The sequence below is a fragment of the Gambusia affinis genome, linkage group LG02 (assembly GCF_019740435.1).
Source record: "Gambusia affinis linkage group LG02, SWU_Gaff_1.0, whole genome shotgun sequence".
In the NCBI taxonomy this organism is placed as follows: Eukaryota; Metazoa; Chordata; class Actinopteri; order Cyprinodontiformes; family Poeciliidae; genus Gambusia; species Gambusia affinis.
Genome location: NC_057869.1, coordinates 19177650 through 19196268, shown reverse-complemented (window position 1 = coordinate 19196268; position 18619 = coordinate 19177650). Strand labels below are relative to the sequence as shown.

General features: G+C 37.2%; 3 protein-coding genes across 4 annotated transcripts; 1 reads left to right on the top strand and 2 right to left on the bottom strand.

The window, feature by feature from the left end:
* Nucleotides 1-1528: 1528 nt before the first annotated feature.
* Nucleotides 1529-7519, bottom strand: ist1 (IST1 factor associated with ESCRT-III). 2 transcript variants are annotated; one of them, XM_044100904.1, is made up of 10 exons: nucleotides 7387-7519; nucleotides 6771-6871; nucleotides 6488-6668; nucleotides 6292-6379; nucleotides 5982-6065; nucleotides 5785-5895; nucleotides 5506-5688; nucleotides 4530-4625; nucleotides 2919-2964; nucleotides 1529-2767 (listed from the first exon to the last, which is right to left on the bottom strand). In XM_044100904.1, the coding sequence occupies exons 2-10, from the start codon at nucleotides 6856-6858 to the stop codon at nucleotides 2598-2600; spliced, it is 1047 nt and encodes a 348-aa protein (XP_043956839.1). In that variant the 5' UTR covers nucleotides 6859-6871; nucleotides 7387-7519; the 3' UTR covers nucleotides 1529-2597. The 2 variants fall into 2 exon arrangements, with proteins under 2 accessions (XP_043956839.1, XP_043956847.1); XM_044100912.1 differs by having other exon boundaries at nucleotides 2919-2925; nucleotides 7387-7498.
* Nucleotides 7520-8751: 1232 nt separating this feature from the next.
* mphosph10 (M-phase phosphoprotein 10 (U3 small nucleolar ribonucleoprotein)) lies at nucleotides 8752-14049 on the bottom strand. Its single transcript, XM_044100892.1, has 11 exons — nucleotides 13931-14049; nucleotides 11639-12266; nucleotides 11398-11564; nucleotides 11140-11305; nucleotides 10676-10817; nucleotides 10491-10558; nucleotides 10263-10400; nucleotides 10071-10181; nucleotides 9753-9860; nucleotides 9431-9661; nucleotides 8752-9034 (listed from the first exon to the last, which is right to left on the bottom strand). The coding sequence occupies exons 1-11, from the start codon at nucleotides 14014-14016 to the stop codon at nucleotides 8882-8884; spliced, it is 1998 nt and encodes a 665-aa protein (XP_043956827.1). The 5' UTR covers nucleotides 14017-14049; the 3' UTR covers nucleotides 8752-8881.
* Nucleotides 14038-18065, top strand: mcee (methylmalonyl CoA epimerase). Its single transcript, XM_044100940.1, has 3 exons — nucleotides 14038-14141; nucleotides 15135-15475; nucleotides 17699-18065. Exons 1-3 carry the CDS (start codon nucleotides 14114-14116, stop codon nucleotides 17849-17851), a joined length of 522 nt encoding a protein of 173 aa, XP_043956875.1. The 5' UTR covers nucleotides 14038-14113; the 3' UTR covers nucleotides 17852-18065.
* The last annotated feature ends 554 nt before the right edge of the window (nucleotides 18066-18619 follow it).

Sequence of the window (18619 nt, the reverse complement as noted above, 5' to 3'; positions counted from 1 at the left end):
TGTGTACGCCTCATGAAGCCCTGACTTCAGCTGCAGTTCACATCATGTGAATCACCTCTCAACTCCTGGATGGAATACATTCACAATTCTCTCAAGGCAAAAGGTTATCCCCTTGCCTCCTGCACCTTTTCCTTCCACTTAACAACTGTGGCTGTATGGTAGAGTAGTCGTATTGCGATCGGAAGGTTGTAGGTTTGATTCCAGCTTCCTCCTGCCACATGTCGATGTGCCTCTGGGCAAGGCACTTAACCCCAAATTGCCTACCGATCTGCGTATCGGTTTATAAACGTTCGTGAGTGCGACTGGGTGAACGTGACTGTGACGCTTTGAGTGGTCAAAATGACTGGAAAAGCGCTATACAAGTTCAGTCCATTTAATCTTCATAAAGCATTATGAATAGTGATTAGCTAACTTCTTCAGCGTTGACCTCTTGTGATTTGACCATCTTGAGAAAGTCATCAGTTGGTATCTAGACCATACCATATTAAAAATACTTGCTTTTGAAACTGGACTAATTTTCTGAAAAAATTAGTTTAGGATTTTCATTATTTAAATAAATAGAGATAAACACTAAATCACCCTAGACAATCAATTTATACAGAGGTCTCACTGTTTAAATGAATTACTAAAATTAATTATTTGTTAAAAGTAAAACTTGTTGAAACGTACCTGACGATGTATGACTTCAGGACTGCAACTTTTCAGAATTGTTGTAAAACACTGCACTGACCCCTAGTGGGCACCAATACTTATTACAGTGATTTAAAACAGGACAAAAAATGTTGAGAAGAAATAAAATTTGCTCCAATTTCAAAGTCATTTATTAATTTTTTATGTTAGCGTACATTGTGAAAAAACAAATCTCTGTCAACCTGACACATTTTGTGCCTAAAGAAACAGAATGATAGAAAAGTCTAACAGAAAAAAAATAGAGAGCAGGTCACAGCTCTGTAGTGTCAATCTCGCTTTACATCCTACAAAATATGTTAGACAACAGAATAAACATTGTTTACAATCCAGACTGAAAGCCACTCCTTGTGTTTCCAGAAACTGCTGAATCACTGTTCACAAGGCCGCTGCCCATTTGCCATGCACGCAGTGCTGGGTGTGGTAAGATTACAGCAATGCTTCAGGTCTGCACAAAAATAAAACCGTTTTGTTTTTTGTTTTTTTCTTTTTTCACAAGAACTATTTTCCCTATCAACAAAGCAGGCTGTTACTTATCCAAAGCATAAACTTACCAAATAATTTAAGAGAAAGAATTTGTTACATAACAACAAACTGGTAATATGACTCCAGTCTTGATGGATGACAAGTGCTTAATCCTTCCACAGACTGGCAAGGCCTCGGATGAGAGACGACAGCTAAGGCAAATGCAGCGGTGGACATACAGTATTAGACCCATGCACACGTTCGCAGAAAACAGGATAGAATGATCACTTCTGGAGTCAAAACACTAGACCAAATCATATGAGTTACTCTAAAAGGAGTGCTTGTAAATTATGTAATCCAGTTATGTTACAGTGTATGTGTTTGGTAAAACAGACATTCAAAAAAAGGGGGGGGAGAAGTATTTTTCAGACGCAGTAATTATAAAACAGTTTCTTCAAATAATGAACAAAGCCCTGCTGCCAAACATCTTTTGGTTTATCTGTAAATCACTTGCGCAAATATTCATCTATATTACTGTAAATGTTCCTTATAAATGGTTTAATACACTTTTTTTTTGTACTTTTACAACAAAGCCTGATCAACTACCACATAGGTTTTGAGATTTCACTGCTCGCTTTTCCTCAAGGCCTCACACACACACACACCTTCTTCCTGTCATTGAAGCAGCTCAGTGAATGGTGTCGCTTCAAAATCCTCAGTTCCACAGTGTTACAACTACAAGGACGGACTGCACAGCACAGGAGATATGGCTTCCGTGTCCGATTGCTTTATGAAACTGCTGTGAGAAGATCTGACTTCATTTAAGTGCCAATGGCCGTTTCCTATCCCAGTGGGGAAACCTGCCGGGCTTGTCTGTCTGCTCTGAGACATGACGAATAAACACAGTGGAAAAGATTACAGCGGCATCATCATGCACCAATTGGAGCCGAGGCATAGACTGCATTTATTAGTCAAACCCCAAACCATAGGAAAAGCAAATAAAATCTTGATTTGATTAAATAGTTGACTCACTCAGGTTTATTTGGAAACAGTAAAAAGGCAGCATGACCTTAAGAGAAAACAAGTGAAAAGGTCTCGGCAGCCTCATGATTGTAATTTTGAAAATATATATAAATTTTGCTATTTGGGGAAAAAAAAGAAATCATGTGGCCCTTCCGAAAAAGAAAAGACATTTTCTAGCAGACAGGGTTGGGTGGTTGCTGAGCACCCACACCTTCAGTAAGTTGGTAATATTTGTGAAAATGAGGTAAGAGTATATGTATATTTAAAATCTATGTAAAATTACTTTATATGGGAGAAATTGGGGAGGAGAACTACCCAAATCTGATTCAAAACCCTAAATGTTTTCCCATTTCCTGTTCTGGCTTGTGTAGGTAACGACACAGGCCTGTGAGATAAGGTACGCAGACCACCAGCGTCACAGATTAGGTCTTCTTTTTCAGCTCCTCGAACCGCCGCGTCAAATCGTCAAAGTCGATGTCGTCCGAACTGGTGGGGTGCCCACCCAGGGAGGAGGTGGGGAGTGTGTCGGGAACGGAGGGAAGTTCTGGTAGGTTGTTGTGGTCAAACGTGTGACGAGGTGCAGGAGTAGGACCTGAAGGGAAGTATGAACAGTTTATTTTTTTCTACTGTAACCAGCCAAAAGACATCAGGAGTGAACTTCACAAAAACCGTCGGGGTGCAGAACACCACAACTGAAATTTTGTATCCCCAACAAATCTGCACATTTTGCAGATGGAACTCACCTACAACCTGAGAAGGAACAGAACCTTTGTCATTGAAGTCATCAATCTAAAACAGACAAAAATGCGTCACAAATCGTGTCGTCACCATTCTGCTGTAGATAACTATTCATTAGACCTCACAAAGACAAAATAGGAGAATAACCAGAAAATATTCTGGTACACAGATTATTTAAGAACCATCACCCTTCAAAGCAGATGTTACGAGGGAGGCAGCGTTACTTCTCTGTTCGATAAATCAATCACTCAGGCACACTCAGAGCAACTCACCATCTCATGTTAGTCAAAGCAGAAGCTATTCACAAAAACAAACAGGTTGTGGGAAATAAATCCAAAGTGATGGCTCAAAATAGTTTTTATACACAACAAATGAAAAGCAATTGAGGTGCAGACTTAATTTTTGAATTAACATGGCTGAAGACTTGAATCCCCTAAAAATCTACGAGATGTGTTGCCAGGTCTTTACTGAAGCTGCTTGTTACTTGTTTTTCTGCTCAGTTTGTGTTTGGATGAAACACAATCAGGCACCATCTGGTGGAGATCAAGTGACTGACCAGGTCACTGCCGAACACCAAGTGTCACTCTTACAATTAAACTTTGTGGCAGCTGCAACACTCCAACTCATCAGATTTGAATTATTCCTCAGATCAGAGAGACTCTGGAAGACATTGAATTGTCTCTATGTCTTAAAAATCTTTAGATCAGTCTGATCTTGTCTATGCTTATTGCTTTTATACTTCATTGTATTTGCTGAAGGGATGCATTTTTATAGACTTAGATAAAACGACACATCCTAAAGAGCCGCTTAGTCAGTTGGTAGATGTATAGATCCCATTTGTTTTTACTGTTAAAATCATTCATCCATTTACTTGTAATTCAGCAGTGTGTTTAGTAAAAACGTTGCTGATTTAAAAAGCAAATATCACAACTAAAATGAGCTTTGAACCGTTCATGTGCAAATCAGCAACAGTCAATTGAAAAAACTAATGTGTACATAAAATAGCTTTGTTTAATGGACAGCCGAACAATTTTAAAATTGAAAGTTGATGTGAAAAGAGTGAATTTTAAATCTGCTATATTTGAAATGGTTTTTTTAAACGACAAATCAACAGCACACGCTTTCCCAGGATGAGACTGTTAGAAAGTTTTTTACTAGATCATTTACTCAACTTTCTGGTTTTTCACCAATTGAAACCAAATGATCCAATAATTTTAATGAAACTGTAAATAGGGTCTGAATGTGATTATATGACTGGACTGGAAAGGATTTGGAACTATTTCAATTTGGTATTATTTGTTGTGATTTGGAACAAAATATAAAAATTTTTTTAAACAGTACTGCAAATTGAATCTGCACTCCAATCTTATTTTCAGTGCACAACTGTTAGTTAAATATACTCAGTACATGCTTAAAAGGGACAAGGGCTATCCCAGGCTCCAGTAAGATATGGACTTCACTCTACATTTATAAAAGTAGATGAAGCAGGAATGTAGGTAAAACTACATTCCTGCTGAATAAACAGTCCTTCCCTGAGAGCTTCCCTGCCCTGTGCATCTGTCCATCTGTGGGGAAGCGTGTGGGGAGGCACTGATGTGAAGGGCTCAGTCACTTACGGACTCGTATGTGGGGGGAGAAGAAGGCAGCTGAGGGGGCTGCCCTCCTGCTACTGGGAAGCTGTTGTAGGTTCCAACCGAAGGGTTAAAAGGTTCCTGCAGGAAAGGTCAAATAGTCAGGAAAACTTTGGGTGACCATCATCCATATCATCACACACAAGAACATTTTCCAATATTCTGCTGCATTTGAAACTATTGTCCAAATACAAACAGATTAAATGACTCTAATAACAAAGAGGAGATCTTTAAATAATTCTGTACATCCAAGCAGACTTGGATTTTGTTATATTATATAAAGTGCAATATAATCAATGAGATAAAACTGAGCTCTTATGATCACATTTTATTTCACATTACTCTCACTTTGCAAGCAGAGTGTAATTTTGAACTGACTCAGATGACGCTAAACTTTGTGTGTGTTTAATAACAGTTATTAACAGAGAAAGTGACAAGAAACTCAAGTCCCAACTGTTTAGGAAGAATCTTTATCTTGTTTTAGTGTTTATGTTAGAAATTCAGAGCCAGTGCGAATCTAAAATCTAAGTAAATTAGTACTTTCTTGGTAAATTGGGGGTCCTCTAAGAAATGAAACTTTAAAAAAAGGCATTGTAAATGTTTATTTGTCGTTTCTGCATGTTCCAAAAATTCCCCCAAAACAAAAGTGTCCAGACACTTCAATACATTCAATACATTAAAAACTAAAAACTTTTAATCCAGGCTTGATGTGGATGGACCAAAAACAGACATTGATTTCAGTCTTAAAATACGACTCAGTTAATCATTTTTAGAAAGCAAGTCAATTTTTTTTTAAAATATGAAACATAGAATAATAGTCTGGAAATCCAAATAGTTTTTCATACACCATTTTTTTTTTTGAGCCTGAAAATGACTGAAAGTCTATTTTCTACTTTTGAATACTGCTTAGGCCTGTTAAACTCACAGTAAGAGGTTAAAAGAGTATTTTAATATTTCTTACCGCTCCTTTTGGAGCTGGGTAGTTAAAAGCTGTTGGCATAGGCATAGGCATGGGCATCGGCATGGGCATGGGCATAGCTGTAGCAGGAGGAGCAGAGAAACCACCTCCACCGCTTCCACCTCCATTCTTCCTGTCTGTATCCACATCAATTAGATCTGCCTCCTCTCCAGGACACACTTCAGGCTATCCAGAAACAGTTTGAGTAAATGAGCAAAATTCATGACATCATCCTTCCTACCTAGTCAAAGGAAACGTATTCAAAAGAAAATAACAACATACCCGGACCATAGCATCAGGCTCATATGGCACATTATAGTTCTTAGCTATCTCTATCAGATAACGCTCCACTAAAATCTTGGGAGGAGCCTCCACACTCAGCTTGTGCATCAGCTGTAATCATATCAGATGGTTACTCAATAAAAGGTACACATATTATTCACAAAGACATCACAAAATACTGGAAAAATATGGCCTACCCTGTCGTTGACAGTGCCAATCTGGTTTGTTCTGCACAGCTTGCCATATTCCTTGCTGTATTTTGCACATAGTTGTTCAGAAACCTGAATGAACCATTAAGGGACATAACTGTAAAGACTGACATGATAGAAATAAAACTGCTTATTGAAACAGTTATTTGTTACATCAGAATTAAACTTAGTCAAACAAGGAATTTTATTTTGGTTTAACTTTGTCCTAAATGTACAGACATTTGTAATGTAAATAAAAATACTTAGTGGGATATTAAGAATGATTTTTGTTTTTCTTTTTAATTGAAAAGGCACTTACAATCTTCAATTCAGACACCTCTGACTGGAGGCGTGGTGCTGCCCAGATGAGAGTGGACACTGCCTCTTGCAAGCCTGGATCTAGTTCCCTGGCAGCCACAAAAGAAGTAGATGAGCATTGTGACAGCAATTGCTCATCTTGAGCATTTGTACCAGTACAAACTGGTACTGAAACACCAGTTTGTTTCTGTACTCACTTCATGGACTGGATGAGGCCGAAACGAGTGAGCAACAAGTCACAGTACAGCTCAAGGATCTCCATGGCTTCAACCAGGTAGTCCTCTCTGATGATGTGTTCAACACGAATCCGGGCCCGCTCATCCTTGCCAGAGGACAAGTAATCTGCAATCTCCTTCCTTGCCTTTTGGGCGAGCTCAGCTTCAATTGAAATTTATGAAGATCGGTTAAGATAAAACTATCACTAAAGGCATGAACAAGAGAAAATGAATCAAACTTATTTGCCAACTTCAATGCTCTCACTTTTCTTCTTCTCTAGGAGTTTAAGTCGGTTTATGACCAGGCGCAGGTTAACTCTTAGCCTTTCTCCTTTGAATCCTCCTCCCAACATGACGACAGTGTATCTGTGGACAGAGTATAGTGTGATCAGAAATCATACGGAAACATCCGATGAAGTGACTCACCTCATCATGTGAGGGCGAGCAGATTGACCGCGCAGATTAAGCCCCAAACAACAAAAAACACATGTAAACACAGAGTAAATTAAACATTGAAATCACGCTGACAACTGAAATTATTCGTTGAAAAATGCTAAAGTCAGTTAGCTTTAGCTTAACGTAAGCTAAACAATAAGAAATTGCGATATTTTCAGAGTTGACAAATTATATTTGTTTTATTTGTATATCCGCATATTTTGCCACAATGTTGCAGCAGTTTAAGGTTAACTCAAGCTTGATTTTTTTCCCCAGAGTTCAGTTTGTTAGTGCTCAGTTTCTCAGCGTTGGTTAGCTTCCAACTACTAGCTCTTGCTAAACGCTTTCAAAACAAAAACAAACACACACTAATAAACTCAAATACGTTACTGAATTTTATTGTAAACATCTAACATTTATCCTAGATAAAACAAAAAAATACTTACCTGAAAGTCTGTAACTGCTGGGCAAACCAACACACGCAACTAATAAGGGTTCTGTCCCTGTTTCGTCGCCTTCGTTTACTTCCGTAATGGTTTGCATTGACGTCATGGGAATTTTACCAAAGAGGCGGAGACAGTGTATGGCAGACCAAAGTGACATTTAATAACAATGCAATCCTCTCGCGTTACCTTTTTAAAAATATGGCAGTTTTATATATTTCAGATATACAAATTGGTTTCTTAGTCATCAGAATGGAAAAAAATCTACTTTTAAATTGCATTTCAACTGGCCATTTTTGTAAAGGACTTTGGAAATACTGTTTATAAATATTAAAAAATTCTTTAAAGGTTTAATTAAATGTTTCAAAGTGAACCATTATTCGTGATTCAGGGATTCCTTGTGAAAATAAAGTTTCAGCTATCCGAGATGTGAATCTTCTTATCCTAATCATCATTTCGCATCTCAGACGTCATTCTACTGAGGACAAATGACATCACTTTTTCCAACCCAGAGCACTGTCAACACTTAAGAAGTAAATCTAATGATAAAGTACAGTTGTATTAAAAATCAAATGTAAACATTTTCTCTATTTGGTTACTTTACACTATATAAGTTAATATGCATTTCAGCCATATGTTTACCAAGCATTGTACAAAACTAAATTTTCTAGTGTACATTTAGCAATTTCTTTCTTTGCTTAATTTAATGGTGTATGTTTGTGTATGTATATATTAAGGAAGTATTTGGGGCAAATGCAGGCAACAAATTGTAGAGGAATAACAAACCTTAAGATGCGCTGCTGTACTTTTAAAAACAAATCCCATGTTAAGTCTGAAACACTACTAGAAACTACAGCAATATACATATAATTGTAATTGATGTTTATGAAGATGCTAACCACTTAGAAAGTCACTTTCATCAACAAAACTATTGCAGTCTTGCTTGTCGTGTTAATATTTATTGATTTAGGTAATCCAACTTAGATTCGATATTAGCATAACATTTTCTTGTAGAAAGACAAATGAGAAAAATGATCGAGAACTACATTGATAGTCAGGCTGGACATCAAAGACTCATTATACACGAGATTATGAATAAAATTCATAATCTCCACATAAATCTTGCTTTTATGTCAGTTTTTGTCAGGCATTTATGCTCACATCACTCCCTGATGACACCCCTGATTCTGTTCATCAATGTGGTACAACTGTTAAGCTGCAAAAATCAAGAGAGAAAGTAAAAAAAAAAAAATCTGCTGCAGGCAAACCCACAATCCAAACTAAGGCCCTTATTGATTCTTACTGCAGCACAAAAACCATTTTAGATAGTAAAATAAAGTGTTTTATGTGAATAAACACAAAGAGATGTGACCACAGTATACATTTTAATAAAATGAAAACAATGTATTCACACTTTCAGGCTTAATGTATTGCAGTTGTTTCATAAAAGAATCTGTACAATGAAAAGGTGATCATCAAAAATAAACCAGCAGAGTCACTACAGCTTGAGTTTGATGACAGAAACCTCTTTTTGTTTCTTCTTCTTCTTTGAAGACTGTTCCTTTGTACTTTTGATCTGACTTTTGACCTGATCCTGAAGCTGAGAGAAGAAAGCTTGAGAAGACCGCAGAGCCTTGTCCTTTCCTTCATCCTGAAAGCAAAGGAAGGAACATGTGTTAGATGTGTCACTTCAGAAACACATTGATCTATTTAATGGGGAATGAACACAGTCCCAACACAGTTTGTGTTGGGATCCAGAAGGTGTGGCTCAACCTGCATAAACGAAAGATGAGTCAGCTAAATGTACAAATGCTAAAAATAGATACTCAAATGGTGATGTGCAGGTTAAAAATGTGCTGATAAAGGATGCAACTTGTCTGTGACTAGTGTTTTGTCTGTAAAGTGATATAGAGAAAAATAATAATACACAGCTAGAAAGTATATGTTCATAGCAAATGTCTTTTGAAAAGATTTGGTAAAAGTGTTCACATTGTGAGTCAGAAACTATGAGAATTTGGTTTGTGTATAATCCAATAAAGTGCTCAACCTTTAGTATTACGGCTTTGCCTCCCTTTGTGAGTTTCTTCAGGTTTTCAGTGACCTCAGCCTTCGAAGGCTTTTTATTTCCCCCGGTTCTGCTAGCTTCCTTAAGTTTTTGTCTCTTCTCCTTCTCCTGAATCTTCAGACGCTTCACTTTCTTCTTGTGCCGTCTCTCGCGCTTCTTGTCAGTCGACGTCTTCTCAGTATCACCCAGTAAGTCTCCGGCCTTGTTCTTCTCCTTTAAAAAACAGAAAATACTTATAAGCTGTTGTGTAACTGAAAAACTGGTATAATTATAGATATTTGTAACTGGATTGAAGCTGGCGAACCTTGACTTCCTCTGGTGCAAGCAGAGTAGCATCACTAGTGCTGACTGGAGCCACCTCCTCCATAGTGATGGACGGGAGGTTTGACACCACCTTGACCTCTGGAACAGGCTGTTCAAGAAAGTAAACATGGATGGATGGGTTCATCATCACCTGCACTAACCTGCTACCCTTTACATTTGTCGTACAGCATGTCTCATCTTCATTTAACTATTTGTTTTAAATTTTTTTTTCTATCGAGTAAAATTGATTTCAAAATGACATTTTATTCATTTTGCCTTTTTTGTACCTTTTAGTAACTGATATCAGAAAACAACTCACTGGTTTTGGTGTGAAGTGGAAGTTGGAAAGAGCATCCAGCTTTAGAAAGAGCGTGTCCATAAGTTTTTGAATTTCTACATGAGCTGGGTTCTCCTCCTCCTCTGTCTTATTCTGAAATAAGAGGATAATAAAACGGAGGCTCTGTGGATTGTATGTGATAGAGAAGAAATGTAAACAAGTTTAAAGTCAAACCTGAATCTGTTTGATGTATTCTTGCTCATAGATTTCTGCTAGACTCTGCTTGCTCTTCTCGTGGTCCAGACTCAGTCTCTTTTTGTATTCAAAAACCTCCTCCTTAGGCTTCTCTTTACGCTCCACATCATCAAATGCCTTGCATGAACACAACATAGAGGAACCGATTAAAAGAATCATTAATAATAACAATAAAAATCAGGTTAAACTAAAGTCTCCATGTCTGACCTGGTCTTTTATCCTCTGTTTGATGATGTCTTCAAGCTGCAGGGTGGTCTCCTCAGTAATAGCCGGGGCTAAAAAACAAAACAAGGTTTTTTGGTTTACCTGAAAGGCTTGCTAAATAGACTGCTACGTCAAATGACAGCAGTAGAGTTGCTGACCAATCGAAAAGCACGAGAATAAATGCTTACCCAATCTTGAAGCCTGTTCAAACTCCAGGTCCTCCTCCAGCATGCTGTTCTCTGGACGGGTCTGCGCCGTCACCTCGCCGGACAGCTGCCACGCCTTCTCTGCCAGAGCTGCGTTCTCCAGCTCTTGGATCTTCTGAGACATCTGCAAGATGGGAGACCAGCAGTAACCAAAAGGGAACTGCAGTGAACCTTCTTTCACATATTCTTGAGAAAATCTCTTTTCTCAAGATTTTCTGCCTGAGGAATTATCAAAAATGTGACCCCATCAAATAATACCAAATCAGTAAAAAACAAAAAAAGAGGTCAAACTTGGGATCATAGAAAAACGTATGTATATTCTTAACTCAATGTTTTCATAGTAGAGTTTTTGTTTTGCTTCATTTTAGAAATTCAACTCTGTGGTATCAGAAGTAGACATCAGAATCGGTTATAAATCAAATCAGCAGCATTTGAAGCTTTGTTACCTTCTCCTGTCGCTTCTCATATGAAGACTTTACTTCTGACTTTTCCGAGCTTGAAGCTTTTCCTCCAAGTATCTCCTCCATATCCTCCCCCTCACTGTCCTCATCCCCAGACAGGTCAAAGGTCACCTTCTTTTGAGAGGCTTTACGTGGCCTTCCTCCGTCATCGCTACCAGAAAGCACAGACATGCTGCCATTAAATTAAAATGCTTCTCTGACATATGGATAAAAAAAAAAAAAACAGTAACTGATCACACTTACTCATCACCATTCTCTTCTTCCTCATCAAAATCCTCTTCTTCACCTTCATCCTGGATGTCCTCCATCTCATCATCATCATCGTCATCTGACTGCTCATTTATTTTAGCTGCTCCGCCCTCCATGGCATCAAAGAAATCTTTGTACTTGAGATTCCTAGAGCTCTTTGCCTGTTAATATAAACAAAATTATTACATTTTTGTCTTCTGTGTTATTGTGGAAAGCAGAAATGTGACGTACATACCATGTTTTTCTTCTTTTTTTTGGAGGACATAATCTCATCCAAGTCCAAATCATCATCTTCATCAGAGGGAACGTCCAGAAAATAGTCAATATCATCTTCGCCCTCGTCTTCCTTTCCCTCACGTTTGTCCATCTCATCAAGAAAAGACTCCATCTCTGACAATTTGAAGAATTTATCATCAACCTCAGAGGGAACAACTTTTGTTCTGGAGTCATTCCTCACACTTTGCTTTTTCTGCTTCTCTCGTTTCTCAAGAGCATCCACGTCAAAATCTATATCAGAGTCTTCTTCAGAGTCACTGTGTTCCTCCGCTGCCTTATTATTTTGTTGTTTGGGAGGTTGTTCCGTGTCATTTCCATCATCCGTCTCTCCTTCAGCCTCCTCTTCATTCTCGTCTTCCTCCTCCAGCAAAGTCTTTGTTAAAACCTCATCTATGGCATTTTTAAAATGTTTCATCACAGCATTATTCTGTATCTCCAGTTCCTGCCAAATCTGCTCCTCATCAAAGTTGTCCACCACCAGGTGAGGCAGTGGGCTTCCTTTACAACCTGCAGGCTCCACAGATTTTTGGAGGTCATACAGGGTCTTGGTGAGGGAAGTAAATTCTGCTGCAGGTCCATCTTGAAGGCTGAAGAGGTGAAAACAGCTGTTTAATCCGACAGATCTAGAAATACGGTTCGATGAGAAATGTCTAACTGTGCTTATTTTTGTCAATTTGAGCAACAAATGATGCCAAAGAAACTAACATTAAACTTATGATCTATGATACAAAAATTAGAACAAAAATTTGAAAACTGAAGTGTAACGCAGTACATTCATTTGTAATATGCTAAAACAGATAAAGACTGTTGGACTGAAATTAACACCAAGTGTGGAAAATAACCCTAAACAAATGTATACCCTATATCCATCAAACACATAAACGTATGAAAACAAAAAATAGCTTTAAACAGTAAAAAAAAATAAAAAATTATGTTTGTAATAAAGATTCCTGGAAATCTAAAAAAAATTTAATTTGTACTATTTTAAACCACAATTATAAAAAGACAATTGATTGAATCACATCATCAATGTGTAAAATATTACAAAAACACGGGACAGCTCAAATGCAATATCTGATAGGATTTCAAGTCCCATAATCAATTACCTTGATGTCTGTATAATGGGACATCATGATCACAGAATAAGGAAAAGAAGAGTGGAAAGATGTGGCTGAATTGCAACCAAATTTAATAAAGCAAAGCCTAACATTAATATGTATGTTTTATGTTCCACCAATATAAGTTAGCCAAGATAGGTTGGAGTAAATGAACACAGAAACATGAGATTGGCGCTACCCAAGCAAATAATCGAATCAAAAATATGAAGCAATTATTGTTTTGTAAAGAATGTAAATACACATAAAATACTAATTATTTCTACAGTTATAGTTGCACTCATGTGACCATATGATTAAATATCAATGTTGGTGTTTCATTTTTAGAGACAAAATCAGAACTTCTGCTCTACAAACAGCATATTTGTCTTTATGACGTTGAAGTCTTATCTGCCTTATGCTGGTGACCTAAAAATCACCAGCATGAGAGTGGTGATTATTAAGAATCATCCTGCTAAACATTTTCTTTTAGGTGTTTCTATATCCAAATAAAAATATAGGAGAGATCTTCACTTTACGAAATTACAAATGGTTGTGAGGTCATGTTTCAGTCAGTTTATTAAAGATCAATCAGCCAGAAATCCAGTTTAGCTCTGTAAGGAAGGTCAGATACAAAACAAAACTTTTTTTCATTCATTATGCTTTAAAACTAAGAACTAATTAATTAATCAACGACAATATAGGCTCTGATTAACATATTACAGCATGGCAATAACCAGAAGCAGGTTTGGGGTAAAAACTTTCTTGCATAAATGCATTGAAAGGCCTCAATTTCTGTTGAATTGAAGAATATTACCCCTATCAAGGAACCTGCCAAAATTCCCCTTTATATTTTCTATTACATAGAAAGACAGAAAACTACAAATCGGTATCGGCAAAGAAAACTCTAACCACTGTATTTCTAAATACACTTGAGACTTAGTTATGCGTGTTATCTTGTAGCAAATTAATAATTTTACTTAAATTATAACACTAAATTTACATCTACACTACTACTTGCTAATGCTACAGCTTGCTACAGCTACTACGAATGCTACTACTGTGGTTAGCTTTAGCTTAGCGTTAAGTACGTCAATCGTTGCTTTTTGATTATGAAAAACATTCAACAGCTGTTTTCTCCGGCATTAGCTACTTGCCTCAGAAAGTTCTCCGGCTGTGCAGTGTTGTCATTTATTATCTTAACACAGTCCTCCAGCACTCTCCTTATTTCGCGGTTAGCCATGTTTCACTCACATGTGTGAGCGTCTGAGTGTCGTAGGTAAATAGGCTCTAAGTGAAACACTTCCGCTGCCATAGCAGCTTGGTTCCGAGGTACTAACATGGCGTCCACTGTGCTGAAGGTTGCAGGTTTGTTTACGTCGACTAATGTCTTACGCCAACTACTGGACTCCTATGTGATATTTTTTATACCTTCATTATTATCAATGGACGTCAGTAAAAATAAAGATGACGTTAGCATTACTAGACAGAACTGTGATCAAGTTACTTTAACAGTTTGTTTTACTGAAGCCTCTGTTTGCATTGTTCATGAAGTCTGAGTTTGATTAGATGCATTTTAATGTTGGCACACAGGATTAACTTATTGAGTTTAATACGTATAGACAAAGAAACATATTCACTTCGTTTTATATGTTCAATGATATACAGAAACACCATTAAATAAATTGTTTTGTTAAAATAAGAATTAATCCACATTTTTTAGATTTGGATGAGGACGGTAGAGACTTCTAAATTCTATGGGGATGTATCAAAACAGTACTTAAGACGACAGTGACTATTGTTTTTTAAAAAGGTTTTAAAACCTCGAAAAATATAAGTTTCTTCTGTGTCGTAGGTCTACTTTTTTCTGAAGATCTGCAGGAAGATAAATTAAAAAGTTCTTAACATTGAAGGAAAAGTGAGGAAAACTTATCAGTTTATTTTTTATTTTTGAAGCACTTTTAAATGTAATTTAGTTTAAAACAAGACACAAATAAAAAAGTCATCACAGTAAAATTACTACAATAAAAAACTTAAAACTAAATATACAAAATCTGACAATAGTGGGTAAGAAGATAAAGTAAGTAAAACAAATGAATACATGTATGTGGCAAAAAAAACAAATTTTAAGCTGGGTGTCTGTAAGGCAGATGCTGTTCAAATTATCTTTAAGTATTTTCAAACAGGTAGGTTTTTACTTTAGATTTAAAAACACAAAACTCTGACTTTTAAAAAAAATCTATAACACTGTTTAGTAAAATAAAATGACATGTTTTCAAACCATAGACCATTTATGAAGTTAATTTGCTGAAAAATATTTTGACAAATATGATTTCTCATCATATTAATCTGTTTGTTCAGCGGCATGCTTTTCCAGATGTTCTCGTGCCACCATCCTGCGAGGACATTCGACAACTGCCCCCCTCCACCAGGGTGTTCCTGGATCGCTGTGGAAGCTGGGGAAGCTGAACCACATAGCCATCGCCGTGCCCGACATGGAGAAAGCCACGGCTCTCTATCAAGATGTACTCGGCGCCACTGTGAGCGAAAAGGTCGCCCTGCCGGAGCACGGTGTCTACACAGTGTTTGTGGAGCTGGGCAACACTAAGCTGGAGCTGCTACATCCTCTCGGGGAGAAGAGCCCCATCTCTGGGTTCCTACAGAAAAACAAGTCAGGAGGGATGCATCACATTTGCATTGAGGTGCGAAACTGATGGCACTAAAACTATTAGTTTAAAATAGATTCCACGCTTAATGTTGTATTCAAATCTACTAAACTAGTAATGCAGATCATAGTCACATTTCAAAGCAGGTGACTATTATTGTAGCGGTTTTGTACAAAAGTCTCAAGTCATTTCTTGATTTAATGTTTTAAAGCCAGGCCGCCCGACGTTCTCATCCTCTTTTAAAGTGGTATTTATCAGCAGCTTAACAGATTTTTAGGCAGACCTATAAACCATGCAGACATAAAAAGGATTCATCACAGGCGCACTTTATTACAGCAGCCTGTTGGAAGGACAGAATATGTTCCAATTTCTTTAGCTGGATCTATAAAAAACTTTTAAGATAACAAGTTGGCTCTCAAAAAGTTACTATGTATAATATTAGCATTTGTGGAGGAGGACACACTTCTCAGACACTTTGCTGGCCCTTTTTACCTGTTTCTTAAAGTAGGACATTTCATCTGCTGTAGGTAGCTGTTAGACTTAACACTTCTTCCTTTGTCCTCCATATTCCCACATCCATGGTTTTGTTGAATGACTACACAGTTTGCTGTTATGACCAGATGAGAGAAGTGTACAGAAAATAAGGGACATTTCTGCAAAATGTAAAACCTTAACTCATCTTTAGAAAGCTTAGATAACAAGTGTATTGGACATGACCTAATTAAAAGAATTTGTTTCTCCTTTGAAGCAAAGTATTAAGAAATTGAACTTCTTAAAGTTTAAAAATATTTCCCAAGTATTATATCTTTCGGGGTTGACGTTCTCTCATGCAGGACTTGCACAGGTCAAGGGTCGTTAAAAGAGCTGCTAAAATTTCTGCAGAACCAAAATATCCTGGTTCTGACCTAAACAAACTGTTTAAGTTTTCATCTTCAGGTCAGCGCTACAGAAAACAATTTTCATAAACCAGGCGCCACATAGAGTTTTTTCCCCCAGACTGTCTCTCTGGTGATCACAGTTATGTCCTCATTTAGAGCAAAGCGGAACTGAGCTCAAATTTTTTGTTTGTTTGTGTAAAAACAAGGCTTTTTTAAATTAGGATTGAGAATTTTTCTTGTGTTAAGGTGCTGTGTTGAGAAGTTCTTGATTTTATTTTGTTGCAGTTACCGGTGCCTATGTTTAGAGGCCATTGAGCAAGAGACAAGGTACACCCAGGTCATAGGAATTATAAACACAAACAACTGTTCTCTCTCTCTCTCTCTTTCTCCATTGCTTTCTCTCTTTCTTTCTTTTTTTCTTTCTCCCTCTCTCTGTTTTGCGCACACACATTATTGCAGCAAGGCCACAATCTGGTAATTGCACCGTTGTGCACCTCCATGTGCCTAATTTATGGAATATAATCTATGTTACGACCAAAAGAAAGAAAAACAGAAAAGCCCACTGGCTGTAACAATCTATAACAAATAACATAGTTCCTCTCAAGGTTGCCTAAAACCATATAATCAGAAGACATTCCCACTGTCATTTGAAAAGGAAAATTACTGAGACGAGTGCTGTCAAGTATGTTTTGTTTTAGTTTAGTTTTTGTTCTTTTTAGTGATCTAACCTTCTTTTGTTGCCATGGTTACATGGTTGGAAATGTTAGCCCTGTGAGGGATTTAATTCTATCTATTTTAATTTGGTTAGTCTGATATTGAGAATTCTCATAATGGTTGGATTAATGTGGACTGAAGCTTTGTGACTATTTCAGTTTTCTTTTTGGAAATCTGGACTTCAATAGCTCTAATTTAAACTGAACTATAGCTACTGTATTTTATTGGATGACTTGCAGTTCACTGAAATAATCTGTCCCTTATAAAACAGGTCAATCCATAAATAATTGTAGATTCATACTGAGTTAGAAACAGCTCTAATTAACAGACAGTGTTATGTTTTTTTTTCTTTGTCTTTTTCACTTAGCTCAGTATTTCCATCATGTATCTTATAACCAAAGAATGCAAACTCCACACATTTTGATTGCTGCACATTTTGCTGAGGGTTGAAGGTTTAATGTCTGTAAACAAATCTCAACTGAATTGTCAGCATCATAGAAACTTAAACTGAATCTCAAATTTTTGGAAGCTGTTCATTTTTTCTAACTCTCACTGCAACAAATTCAGAGAGCTGACTCAGTTGTCTGGGTTTATGGTACAGTAGGGTAAAGTGTACGATAAACTAACTGCAGATGAATGATTAACGGAGTTTTCCTCCCGTCTGCAGGTGGACGACATTACCGCTGCGGTGGCCGACTTGAAGTCAAAGAACATCAGAACCCTGTCGGCAGAGCCTCGGATAGGCGCTCATGGGAAACCGGTCATGTTCCTTCATCCCAAAGACTGTGACGGTGTGCTGGTGGAGCTGGAAGAAGCATGAGCCTCTCTGATCTGCATGAACTGTCGGAGTATATCTACATATTCCTCAGCCACTTTGATAACAGGGTGATAGCGGTGTTGAATGCTCTCTTTGGCACTTCTCATTTCAGAAACTGTGTTCCGAACTCTCCTAAGTCTGTTTTGTACTTGTTTGAATCATTTATAGTGGGTTTGGTGTGTTTAGACAGTGTTCATAAAGAGGAACTTCCACCAACTGCCTGCTCTTTTATAAATGTGTTTTTGAATCAGAGCTTGACAGTTTAATCTAACAGAACTCAATGTTCTTCTCCCCCGGCTGCAAATTGAAACAAGTGTGTAGCACCGAAAAACGGGTCATTTCTGGAAAACAAAAGCAAAACTCCCGCTCTTGTTCAACATCCTGGGGAAATTTATCAAGCAACATTTCTAACCACGTTTGCCTGATGAAGATTAGGCAAATATGGTTCTAAATAAAGCCTACCAGTATTATCCAATAATAACACAAGACCAGTGCAAAAAAATTTGAAAAGGAACATGGCTAAAATACAATGCGTTACATCTCATAATGCACATTTATAGAACCTCCTGTTAAGTTGTATAAAAAAAAACCCTTAAATGAATTTATACTATATTGCAGCGGCATAATATTATAAACAATTTAAGAAAATCCTACATTTAAACTCAATACAACTGATATTGAGGAGAAAGAAAAAAAAAGGTCTTTATGAATCATCTATAAAATGCACATATTTAGAGCATACAAAGAAAGGAATCTTCAGGAGTTAATTTT